The sequence below is a fragment of the Lynx rufus genome, unplaced genomic scaffold, assembly GCF_022079265.1.
Source record: "Lynx rufus isolate CCGP_SWC_20201006 ecotype Redwood Valley unplaced genomic scaffold, mLynRuf1.p SCAF_2, whole genome shotgun sequence".
In the NCBI taxonomy this organism is placed as follows: domain Eukaryota; kingdom Metazoa; phylum Chordata; class Mammalia; order Carnivora; family Felidae; genus Lynx; species Lynx rufus.
Genome location: NW_025814834.1, coordinates 42888594 through 42901228, shown reverse-complemented (window position 1 = coordinate 42901228; position 12635 = coordinate 42888594). Strand labels below are relative to the sequence as shown.

The 12635-nt window shown below is 39.0% G+C and overlaps 1 protein-coding gene across 1 annotated transcript in view; it reads right to left on the bottom strand.

Annotated features, from left to right (window-relative positions):
• TMEFF2 (transmembrane protein with EGF like and two follistatin like domains 2) overlaps positions 1–12635 on the bottom strand; it is a 230600-nt gene that overhangs the window by 90640 nt on the left and 127325 nt on the right. Inside the window, exon 5 of the mRNA XM_047085434.1 lies at positions 8285–8381. Coding sequence (XP_046941390.1) covers positions 8285–8381 — 97 coding nt within the window. The remainder of the gene's footprint in view (positions 1–8284; positions 8382–12635) is intronic.

Genomic DNA, 12635 nt, shown 5'->3' with positions numbered 1-12635 from the left:
GTATACTACACATGCACCCACTCAATTTATCCCATTAAATATATGAGAAGACAGTGAGTGGTGGCCTCTTGAGTCAGTCTGTTGGGGTTCAAATCCTAGCTCTTCCGCTTACTGTCTGGCTTTGGGCAGTTTGTGTAGCCACTCTGTGCCTCAGTTTCCTTTCTTGAAAATGGAAAATATTAATGCATCTAACTTCATGAGATTATGAGGATTAAATAGCTCCATAAACATAAACGTTATGATGGCGGCTGCCATATAGGAAACAAACTTTTGGAAGTTCTGTCATATTTTGATAACTATGCGAATCATACTTTCATGTCTGAGACTGGGGCGTTACAGTGGGACGCGAGAAGATGGAATAGGTGTTCTCTAATTCTAGCGGGGAGCAATCTTTGACTCAGTGTATACTAGAAACTGAGACTCAGACAAGTCTAGAGGAAATTGAGAATGAGAGCTTGATGAACGAACACCAAAAGTAAGGCAAACCCCATTAGCAGGGTAGAGTCCAAAAACAAGATTCAAACAGCAAGTAAAAAGGGACACAAGTAACAAAAACAGTTAAATTAGTGGTAGAAATACACATACTTAGGAATTTTGTTCCTTTGTTCTGCTTTCGTGCAGTATTTCATTATTTTTATATAAAATGTAAGTTACATGATTTATATTGCACAAGCTAAATAAAAATGATTAAAAGCATATAAAACATATGTGAAAGTTTAGAATACTTTATTCCTATTTTTCATGGTAGTCCACACCAGATTTATGTTTGTACCTGTTACACCATAATTAAGTTTCATCAATCATTATGTGATAGCATAGTTGTGGCACAGTTACTGAGAAAAATTCAAAAGAACTTAGGTGAAAAATTTCAAAAGAACTTAGGTGAAAATCTAATTCCTTTTGAAGGAGCCCAGTATCACAGAAGACCTGAGGTAAGCCATTGTTTTAAAGACCATGGCTTATTTGCAAATTTCAATTTTATTTATTTATTTTTTAAATTTTTTTTTAACGTTTATTCATTTTTGAGACAGAGAGAGACAGAGCATGACTGGGGGAAGGTCAGACAGAGAGGGAGACACACAATCTGAAACAAGCTCCAGGCTCTGAGCTGTCAGCACAGAGCCCGACACGGGGCTCGAACTCACAACCGCGAGATCATGACCTGAGCCAAAGTCGGACGCCCAACCGACTGAGCCACCCGGGCGCCCCTCAATTTTATTTTTTAAGTTTCACTTTTCACAAAGTATAATGTTCCACTTTTGGTGGGTGGGTTAGTTGTTCATTTGTTGTTTGTTTCCTGAGATTGCCTGTTGTTCATTTGAAGTGGCATTGTTATTCATTTATCTCTCAAAGTGACAAAATGTTAGATTCAGTTTGCAGATTTATTACTGGCAGCTACTACAGAAGGAAGTTTGGGTCACAGATTAGGTGTTTGTTGGCACAGATCGTTGTATAGACCATGTAACAAATACTAGTCCCTTTTAACTCCAATTGCATTCTAAATTTTATTTCTGTGTGTGGAATTAAAAAAACACAAGTTATTTTTTTCTTGATTAAGATAACTGGAGGAATGCATAATAAGAAAGAAATAAAATCAAACGAACTTTTACATTTGTCTATGGATTTGCTAAAAATGTCTGCATTTCCCCTTGGAATTGTGGGAATGGAAATAGGTGTGTTACCCCAAATCAAGAGCTGCATATTTCAGTCTCTGGAAAAATTTTCTGGGCAAATGGAGGCATTGAAGGAAAGAGATTTGTCTTTACTCTTCAGTCTCCAACCATCTACACAAACAGAAAATACGATGGCAGTTTTCAGAGGTGACCGCACTGCCTTCATGGTGGAGGAGAAGAGACGATTTGAGGGAGGCAATATCCCAAGTCCACGAATCTTGAGATTGGAAAGGTTTTCTCATAAAGTCATATTTATATCCAACAAAAACCTTGGATTTTTCAAGAGCAGACCTATTTTTATTTTTTTATGTGTGTTTTTATTCTCTCCATGAGTAAATTCATTAGAAGTCAGTCCTAATTATGGTAAGCACATTTACAGTTCTGAGGCAAGAGAGCAAAGGAAATCAATAAAAGGGAAACACCCTGAGAGGAGCCTGAATGAACTCTTGAATCACTAAGATTTTGTGACTAATCAGCATCCTCTTCTTCAAATATCCTGTATACAATCCTAACTGATCTTTTTACTTCGTAGAAAACAACTGGAAACTTTCCATATGTAACACAATCTTTTTGTTCATTTGTTGACCGGTAGTAGTTTTAAAAGAAATCATTTTCTGTATTCTCCTCAGAGGTGTCTTAATTTTCCCTTTCAAACTCGTAATCCAAAAGCACTAAAGTCAGCAGGACCTAATGCCTAATTTGCTACTATGTATGGTGAAATCTAGTGCCAACGATCATCCACGGCCATTGTCCTGCTTCAAATATTCATGATTCTCCACAGTCCAAAATGCATTAAAGGTGGGAATGATGCCAACAACACACAGTCATCCTAGTGACAAGGAGCCTTCTCAGATCAAAGAAGCAAGATGTTAAGGACTTCAAACTAAACTGTCTTTGTAAGAGACACTCACAAAAGCAACGTCAAAGCCCACACCCTGTCTCAGTTATGGAACGCCAATGACATGAGAAAAACAGAGATGCTCATTCAGTTTCTCTGAGCTCATTTTACTGCAACTACTTTGCTTTTTCCCTTTCTTCCCATTGCAGTCAAACTCAAGGATGTTATACAGTAAAACTGGAACACATTATCAATGCTTTCAAAGACAAAATGAATGACTACTGAGGAATTAATAGAATTTTAGTCAATAAGATTTTGCCAGTGGAGCCTGAGTAGCATGTAGAGTGGGATACAAAAGCAAAGTTAAAATGGAAATAGGAGCTAGAAAGCATACACACGAAGCAAATACACATAATTTAAGTTGCCCCTTTATATCATTTGTCACGAGCCACATCTGCTTTTACACCTGTGCTCCCTTCCTTGATCTATGCTGACACCCTGAAAATGTTAGGCAGGCAGCCAATTTCTTACCCAGTCATTCCTATGATCAGACTCAGCTATCAACTTGCTTTTTTCTTATATTAAATCAAGTATCAACCCCGGGGCTCTGAACTACTTCTGACTGACAGGACCAACAGAAAGTTCTAGGCTAATTACTTCTTAGGAATAGTTCCCAGTGCAAAGAGAGTTACCATTGACCTACTTTGGACTTACAGAAATAATTTATCAGGTAAGATAATTAAGGGAATATAAACCTGTTTCTAAAACGAACCAAGTATCAGAAGTATTTGTTGAAATTATAAGTTGGTATTCCCAGTGCTATCAGATTGGCTTTATTACTCTGCAATGAGTCAATTTTCTTATGTTTGACTTATTTATAAGCTATTCTTTTTCTTTATAAATTATATTTGGCAGGAGGCATTTGAGAGTCTCTTTGATGTATAAACATATTAGTTTTGACTTTTTTCAGTCTGGATATTAAGAGAAACAATCTTTTAAGCCCTTCTTTCCTTCCTCTCTTTTTTTTCTTTTTAAATTTTTTTTTTCAACGTTTATTTATTTTTGGGACAGAGAGAAACAGAGCATGAACGGGGGAGGGGCAGAGAGAGAGGGAGACACAGAATCAGAAACAGGCCCCAGGCTCCGAGCCATCAGCCCAGAGCCTGACGCGGGGCTCGAACTCACGGACCGCGAGATCGTGACCTGGCTGAAGTCGGACGCTTAACCGACTGCGCCACCCAGGCGCCCCCTCTTTCCTTCCCCTCTTAACCCCTTCCCTATAAGCAAACTTACACATCCCTTTGCACAGGTGTTCCATTTGTTTGAAGTCCATCCTAAATAAAGGGATGCCCCGATATGAGAGTGGATAGATCTGTGGTTGGACCACTTCCCATGTGGACTTTTAATTCTCTCTTTTGGACACTTAATTGTTTCCTACACTATAAGAAAATTACTGTAACTGAAGAATCTTCTGTAGCAATGGTGGTTCTCTGCTATTGAGAAAATCTTCGGGTTTCTAGAGTCTTGATGTTGTCCATAAGAAGAAGGAAAAGGCAAGAGAAAAACCTTGAAATGAAATCATAAAATGTACGTGAGGGGTTTATATGAGCTTATAAACCATCTGTTTTTCTCAAAGGCATTAAAATGTAATGTCTTTAGTATCATGGTTTATCAGTGCCATTCTCTAATTATTATTAGTTCTCTTCCTCTATTTTCCTTACCCCTCTACCATTCATTCATTCGTTTGTTTATTTATCTTCTCCATGTCCAGCGTGACTTGTTTTTGTTTTTTTAATTTTTTAATGTTTATTTATTTTTGGAAGACAGAGAGACAGAGTGTAAGCAGGGGAGGGGCAGAGAGAGAGAGAACGAGACACAGAATCTGAAGCAGGCTCCAGGCTCTGAGCTGTTAGCACAGAGCCCGATGTGGGGCTTGAACCCACAAAGTGGGGGATCATGAGCTGGGCTGAAGTTGGACGCTTAACAGACTGAGCCACCCAGGCGCCCCCAGCGTGACTTGTTTAACTCCAAAACTCATCTGTGAAAAGACCAAGTGACTGCGATTGATTGTAACTGACCAACCGGCTTCTTAATTCTAACAAAGATATGTCCTCATTTGGCAAGTACCTAAGCATTTTTGGATAACTAGACTTAGTTTCTGTGATGAAATATAAAATACTAATTTCTCAGGCCAGGGTTAAAGAAAGACCAGGAATTAATTTCTCATCTTTGTTCCCATATCACAAATTCAGTAATAATTATTCACATCTTGTTATTACTTCATAACGCAGGATTGAGGAAATTTGCATGTATAAAACGGTGGGTTTAGTTAGTATCAAAGGCAAAAATAAAATTGAACACTGAGTTGTACTCCTTGTTGCCACACAGCATATGCAATACGTTATGTTTGCGAGAGGACCTGGCCGTGGTTTCATCTAAAATCAACAGCACATCAAAACTCCCCTGCTTCAGTTGACCAGTACGAGGCTCAGATCACTCCCCAACTGCCTTCTGTTGTACTTTATAGCCTCTTTCCTTCCATGCCTATTTAACTTCATTTATCGCTTTATTCTTGCGTCCTTCAGCTGTTCCCAATCTGCCCTTCATGGTCATAACTAAATACAAAATGTTAACATACAAAGGTATTTATGTAAATGAAAATCAATACGCTTTATCACTTTCAGCACCATTCCTTCTTGCTTACATTGGACATTTTAAGTACATTTTATTTAAATGCTAACAACTTTTCATTCTTGCCTGGGAAGTATAATGATCTTCTTGGCTCCCTGCCCCCTGCATCCCTCTAATCTTCACAGCTATAGCCACTTAGCCCCATCTGGAGGTTCAGCTTTATTCCGCATTTTGGAACTAATCTTGTCTCTAGGCTGGGGGCGTACAAGATGTCCTAGCCAAAAGCTAACTGATTCAGCATCCAGTCAGCCTTGCTGCTGATTTCATTCTGACCTTGTAATTTATTTCTGAGATCTAGACGCTCGTCTCAGCCCCTTGTAACCAAGGCTTGGCTTTCTACACCAGTTCCGGCAAGTGGGTATCTATCCAGTCTTGCCCGGATCTGTCTCTGTTTTCCTGATTGATAACCAATTCCTTGATCACTGAAGTTCTGCTTTGTCCTTCTTGTTCCCTTTGTATAACTGGCTTTCTTTTTCTTAGCTCCAGTTGCATGGCTGGGACCTATGACCTCCTGTTGAATTTTTCGGATGCCACCAGCCCTGTGTGTATCTGCTCATTCCACCTGCCCTCAGACCATAGATTGGAACTTTTGCTAGAATACCAGGAGTGACACTGCTTGCCTGGACATTTTCCCACTGCCTGCTGCAGGCATCTCCCTTGTCACCAGCTTGAATCCTGCAGGTCTTGAGTCACTACATCTAAGCTGCCTGCAATCTGGCTATTTTATTATTGCAGACACGGCAGGAAAGAAATATTATTTTAATTGTATCTTTGGCTGAATTGTTAGGCTAACACCCTCTAGTTACTTTCACCTCACCTCTTCATTGTGGACTGCCACTTAAACACTTCAAAACTCAGTTTCCTCTTTGTAAAGTGAAAGGATGGTGGAATTTACCCCTAGGGTTAAAGATAAGCGACAAGAAAAAGCATACAGGTGGATCAAACCCATAGTGAGCAGCCAGTAGCTTTTAGCGGCTATTCATATCGTTTCTTAAATCTTTGCATCTGCAAAGGAAACTATGTTACCTAAAGATGACCACTGAAGAGACGAGAAACCAGGGGAATGGAAATTCTAAGAAAAAATTAGGAACCCGTGTGAATTTTTTTTAAGTAAAATAATTGACAGCAAGATAATTAACGGCTTTAAAAATGATGTTGAACTACAGATGCAGTCACCAGGAAACATTAAAAATGTAATGTTTAAAGGATGTCTTTCCTATCAGTGTGTCTCAATATATATAATGGCTATGACTATATAGAGTCCAAAAGCATTGAGAGAGCAAAATGATTCTTTGAGTCAGTCATTTCTTTTAAAGCAGTGTTTCATAGTCATTTGGGGGAGTTTTAGATAAGTAAAAATTTAAGCCCTACTTCTCTGAAATTCTGATTTATTAGTTTTGGGGTGGAGCAAAAGAATTAGTGTGTCTAAAAAGTTTCCAGAGTAATTGTGATGATCAGCCAGGTTTGGGAACGATAAATTCATTAGCCATTAAGATGCCCGAAACGCTCTTAAGAAATTACACATTTATTTCCCTCAAGGCGGTCAAACCAGTACAGAAGCTCTCACCTGGCTGCTAGCTGCCCATTGGTGACAAATGTTTGGCAGGTATGGAAAACTCTACTGCTGTCTGCATTTATTAGTGGGTGGCTAATTCACCTGGCTACGGAGTCTACCTGTAAGTACCTGATTAGTTTACCCTAAGAACGCCAGTTTGCTCTGTTGGAATCCACCACTTAATCCTCATTCAAAAAAACTGTAAATATTTTTTTTTTAATTTTTTTTTCAACGTTTATTTTATTTTTGGGACAGAGGGAGACAGAGCATGAATGGGGGAGGGGCAGAGAGAGAGGGAGACACAGAATCGGAAACAGGCTCCAGGCTCTGAGCCATCAGCCCAGAGCCCGACGCGGGGCTCGAACTCACGGACCGCGAGATCGTGACCTGGCTGAAGTCGGACGCTTAACCGACTGCGCCACCCAGGCGCCCCAAAACTGTAAATATTTTAAGTGCAGGCTGTTTCACTCTTGCCAAAATTATCTTGCCTTCAGTTTTTTTCTTCTTGTTCTTTGGATGAGTGGCTCCCTCCACGAACAAAAGTTTGATCCAAAGTATTGTTGTTTGCCTCCAGCTCTACTGAGATATAGTTGCCATATAACATTGTATAAATTTAAGATGCGCACGTGTTTGATATGCTTACATATTGCAATATGATTACCACCATACTGTTAGCTAACGCCTCCATCACGTGACACAACCACCATTTCTTTTTTTTTGCGATAAGAACATTTAAGATTTACTCTCTTTGCCACCTTGATCGAAATGATTGTTAACTCCTCTAGACAAACACAGTCTGCACAATGAAGACAACAAAGGGCACTTGGCTGTTTTCCTGAAAGGCATGTGTATAAGTGAGGGGGGAACCCTGCCTCTTTCCACTATCACACCACAAAGACCTCACGCTGAACTTTGGGTTGCTCCCTTTGGGGATGATTTAGGCAGGACTAATACATGTGGTTGCCCCAGAGGACTAACATTTTGGGACTCATTCAAAATAATGACTATTATTCATTATTTGTTCAACATGTTTCCAGAAGGAGTCGAGTATTGTTTGGATGAAGGGAGAAGTTGATCCTAGAGAGAAGCCCAGAAATCACTCTTTGCTTTACTGCCTTCTTAATTTGGCTATGGGTGCGCATATGCAGAACCCTTCAATTCTCTGCAATTACTCAGATCCACCATCTTAGAAAGCAGATTAGCAACCATCCATTGTTTATTGACCATGGTTCCTAAGAAACGTCCTGATAAGTATGATTTTCCTATCCATCTTTTAACACTGACAGTATCTGGGGGTCTAAAAGGTATCTGAGCGTATCGTATCAAGTAACGAACGTTCTTAACAGCTGCCTGGCTAGTCCAGCTCTTAATTCAGCCTCAGAAATTCCTTGCTGTTATTATAGCCCTTCATTTCCCCCTTAGGAACTGGATTGGAAAACGTGCTGAAAATGTCTTTTAGGAAATGGCCGAGGGAACAAAAAGAAATTATTGCCATGATTTGTTTAAAGAATAAAAAGAACGCGTTACCAGACATCCTCAGCGTCTTCATCGCATTCTGCACCAAACTGGCAGATATCACAGGTGGAAGTCTCCTTTTGACTGGTTTCTCCTGAGCCTTCATGAACTGGAGGGCAGAAAAAAGGAAACAAAAAGAATTCCGATAAGTGTGCTTACTACCCACACTCGAAGACTATTTTATCAAGGCTACTTTTCCAAAAGACCAGTTTGCTTTTTGGGCCTTCAAAGAATGTCTTATTCACCTCTTTTCTTCCCTAAATTTAAGGGAAACTCTAGCAATAATATGCAGCCATTGCTATGTAATAAACACTTGAGGTTCTTACAAACAAAATGAAACAACAAACAAGAGGTTTAGTGGATTTGTCAAAAAGACTTGGTTAATAAATAGACCATATGAGTTATTAATTAAAAGGGATTTAGATTGTTACTTGCCTAGAGGAAATATCTCCTGTTTACTTTACAAACGATACTTTGCATTTTCTCTTTCCTAAATTATAAATCTTTTTCATTCAAAGACTTCTATACATAATTAAAAACATTTAAAAGGGCAGTCTTGACTTATTAGATATGTCTTCTCTCTTTTTTTTTTTTTTTGCAAAATGTTTAGTACTTATAAGGAAAATATGTTGATTATAAGTTTGTAGAAAAAAGCTTTGAGCTGGTTTATACAGTAATTTCTTGAATCTTATATAAATATTGCACAGAGCCCATCATAGTGATTTCCTCCAGGAGGATTATGAACATATATTTCATTTAAAAAATACATATTCTCATTGATGAAAATTATTCATATTGGTCTTTTTTTCTCCCATAAATTACAAGTACAAAATATGCAATATATAACTTAATTAGAAAATTAACTTTTCAAAATCAGGACACAGTCGTGTAAGTTGGACTCAAATATTTTGACTCCAAGGAATGAAAATCTGAGCAACACTTTTGAGATGATGGATTACTATTTATCCAATTAAAAAAATATACAGTTGAAAGTAAAAATAGTTTTGGTTATAGATGACAAGTTGCAACAACCTAACTACTCTACAGATAATTTTATTCTGTAGACAGATCATATACTTAAAAAAAAAAAGACGAAAATTAAGAGGATCTTTCTGTTTTAAACATTTTTGTTTTTATTTTATTTTTGAGAGAGATGGAGACAATGCAAGTTGGGCAGAGGCAGAGAGAGGAGAGAGAGAATCCCAAGCAGGCCCTGCAAGGGCAGCACAGAGCCAGACGTGGGACTCCAACCCACGAAGGTGTGAGATCATGACCTGAGCTGAAACCAAAAGTTGGGTGCTTAACTGACCGAACCACCCAGGCGCCCCATAAATCAAGAGGATCTTTAAAAGTGCACTTCTGGGGCACCTGGGTGGCTCAGTCGGTTAAGCGTCTGACTTCAACTCAGGTCACGATCTCGCGGTCCGTGAGTTTGAGCCCCGCGTCGGGCTCTGGGCTGATGGCTCAGAGCCTGGAGCCTGCTTCCGGTTCTGTGTCTCCCTCTCTCTCTGCCCCTCCCCCGTTCATGCTCTGTCTCTCTCTGTCTCAAAAATAAATAAAGGTTAAAAAAATTAAAAAAAAATAAATAAAAGTGCACTTCTGCAAAAGGTTAACTATTTTCAATAGAAAAAGAAACTAAGCAATTAAGTATGGAAATTTCTCCAATCTTTATGGACCCTAATAAGATCACATTGTCTTTAACAAAGACAGAATGTATTAAGAAGCACACGGAAACTAACAAACCCAATCCTACTTATTTTGTTTTAATATGATATTTTCCTCATTTATTCTCTGATAGCAAGAGAGTTTTTAACATTTACAAAAGCAGAGGACTTTATTCCTCGCTTTTCTTTAATTTACTGCTGTGCACGTAAGTGATTTGATTTACCAAAAAAAAAAAAAAAAAAAAAGACAGGAAGATATCTGAAAGAGTTCACTGTTTTATAGTTTTTTCAGGAAAGGTAGAAATATTTAGTTTTTCCAAAGCAACTTTTCTTCCCTCTCTGTTCTTGATGGTTTGCACTCACATTTCAAAAGAATTATGAATTAAAGAGACAAGTTCAATTACAAAAGTATGGAGGGTATAGTTTTAAATTTGGAAGACTTGAGAAAAGGTATTCCTCCCCAGAAAGAAGAAGGAATTTTAGACTTTGATAGAATAGACAGCAGTTGTTATCCACTCTATTACTTTAATACAGTGGACCATGGGGATAAGAAGGAAGCTGTGGTCTCTCCTCAGGAGAGAACGAACAGCTGCGGCCTCTTTATTACTTTCTTATTATTAATGCAACACAGAAGCTGCTAATGGGAGAGAGCCTTTTAGTGTTAGCAAGATTAGCAGCTTCCAGACTAAAACTTCCCACCACTCAGGAAACATACGAACGCAACGGGAAGGTCCTTAATGAGCAGTTACGGCCACTTAGGGGCAGCTCCGTTTTCTTTGGCAGTAGAGATCCGAGGTTACGGATCTACTGGAAGTAATCTAGGGGATGAGTTGTGCTAACTCAGCAGAACCGCTACTAATATTTCTACTCGAAGTCATGTTTCATTTCTATAAACGGACGGTTATTGGTAGAATGAAGACGTCTGCAAATTCTCCCATACGGATGAAGCGGCCAATTCAGAAGTAGCAGTGGCAATACCTCCATCAATAAATATTCAGGGAATAAAGTGATTGTATTTGAAGTCATCCACAATGAAAACTAAAGTAACATCGCTCCATATTACTTGAAGCATAGGCTTGCACCTTTGTAATAAATTGGTACGTGGTTTTCATTGAAGCAAGAAGACCAGTGGTTCTTAAATAGGGTGGGGCTCAGAAGCTCTGGTAGATTTTGTTCATTTATTTTTAGTTTTTGGCATAACTGCCTAGGATATCCTTGTAGACACTGGAGTTGTAGCCTTGATGCCTGGATACGTATATTCTAAAAAACGGACCATCCCTGCCTAAGAATCTCTGCCCTAAGCAAGAAGACTTTGTCTGTCCCGAGCATTCTCTCCTTGCGTTGTTGAGCACAGGACTTGTGACGCATTAAAGTCCACAGGGAGCATCCGGAGGTTTGATTAAAATGCAGGTTCTGATTCAGTAGGTGCGAGGTTATGCTTTTCTTACAAGCCCCCATAGGCCGATGCTCTGGGTCCACAGACCACATTCTGGGTAGCAAGGGTAGCACTGTGTTTTTCAACCCACAATCCATAATTTATTAGCGGGTAGTGAAAAGGTAGTGGGTCACTTACCAGAGTTTTTGTAAACATGAGAGAGAATATACCAGAATAGAAAACACTGAGTGCATCTCGTTTAGCAAGTATAGGTTTTATTTTACAACAGTGTTTTGGTTATCCGTATGTACATCTACACAGAGCTGCAATATAAATTTCATTTCTTACTAAAGGTCACAGTCATAAAAGCCTGAAAACCACTGATTTAGCACACGGTAGATGCTCAGTAAATGTGTATCGAATTGGACTATTTCTTCTTCCCGTTCTTTCTACGTTGTCAGAAATGAGAAGGGTCAGTGCTTCATCATTTGCATTCGTCCACTGATTACATGGGAGTAAAAGTCATTTATTCTAAAGTATTAGTTCAACTATGCATTTGCATTTTAATCCTTTTATTTTGTGAGGTAAAATCATTATTTCCCTGTATTCTGTAGAAACTTAGATTTCAGCAACTGACTGAGGGAAATGTGAGGGGTGAAGGAGGCAGTGCTCCTACAAGCATATTTTATCAATTGTGGAGCCCTGTAGTTAGCCCTGTTTTCATCCCTGGAGATTCTGAATTGGGGGATTATAAGAGATAATCAAATCACTTCTCTCTCAACTCTCCTTGCCCCTGGTGGTTTCATCTGGAGGTTACCAAAGTTCGTTTATCATCACCTTGTTCTGGCCCAACACAGGTCTTCACATTGGATGTGCCTGCTGGGCCATATTCTCTTCCTGACTCACTGTAGTGTCTCCTGGGTCTCTTGCTAGCCTAACCTGTGTTATGCCATGTCTGAAAACATCACAAAATAATAATGTTCAAACAGTTATTCAATGTCACTTATTTTGTCAAAAATTGCACTAACATTTATATTCATTGAAATGCTCAGATCTTTCAATCAGTTTTGGGGAATGCCCATCAAGACAAGGAACAACTCTATCATCCCAGAAGGTTCCTTTGTGCCCCCTTCCCAGCCATCATCCTACCTCCACTCTGTCTCTATATAAGGCAGATCAGTGATCTGATTTCTGTCACCGCAGAAATCTGTTTTAACTATTCTAGAAAATCACATCAAGGGAATCACACAGTACTTAATTATTGTGCTCACCTTTGTCACTCAGCATCACAGTTTTTGAGGTTAATTCAGGTAGCAATGTGTAT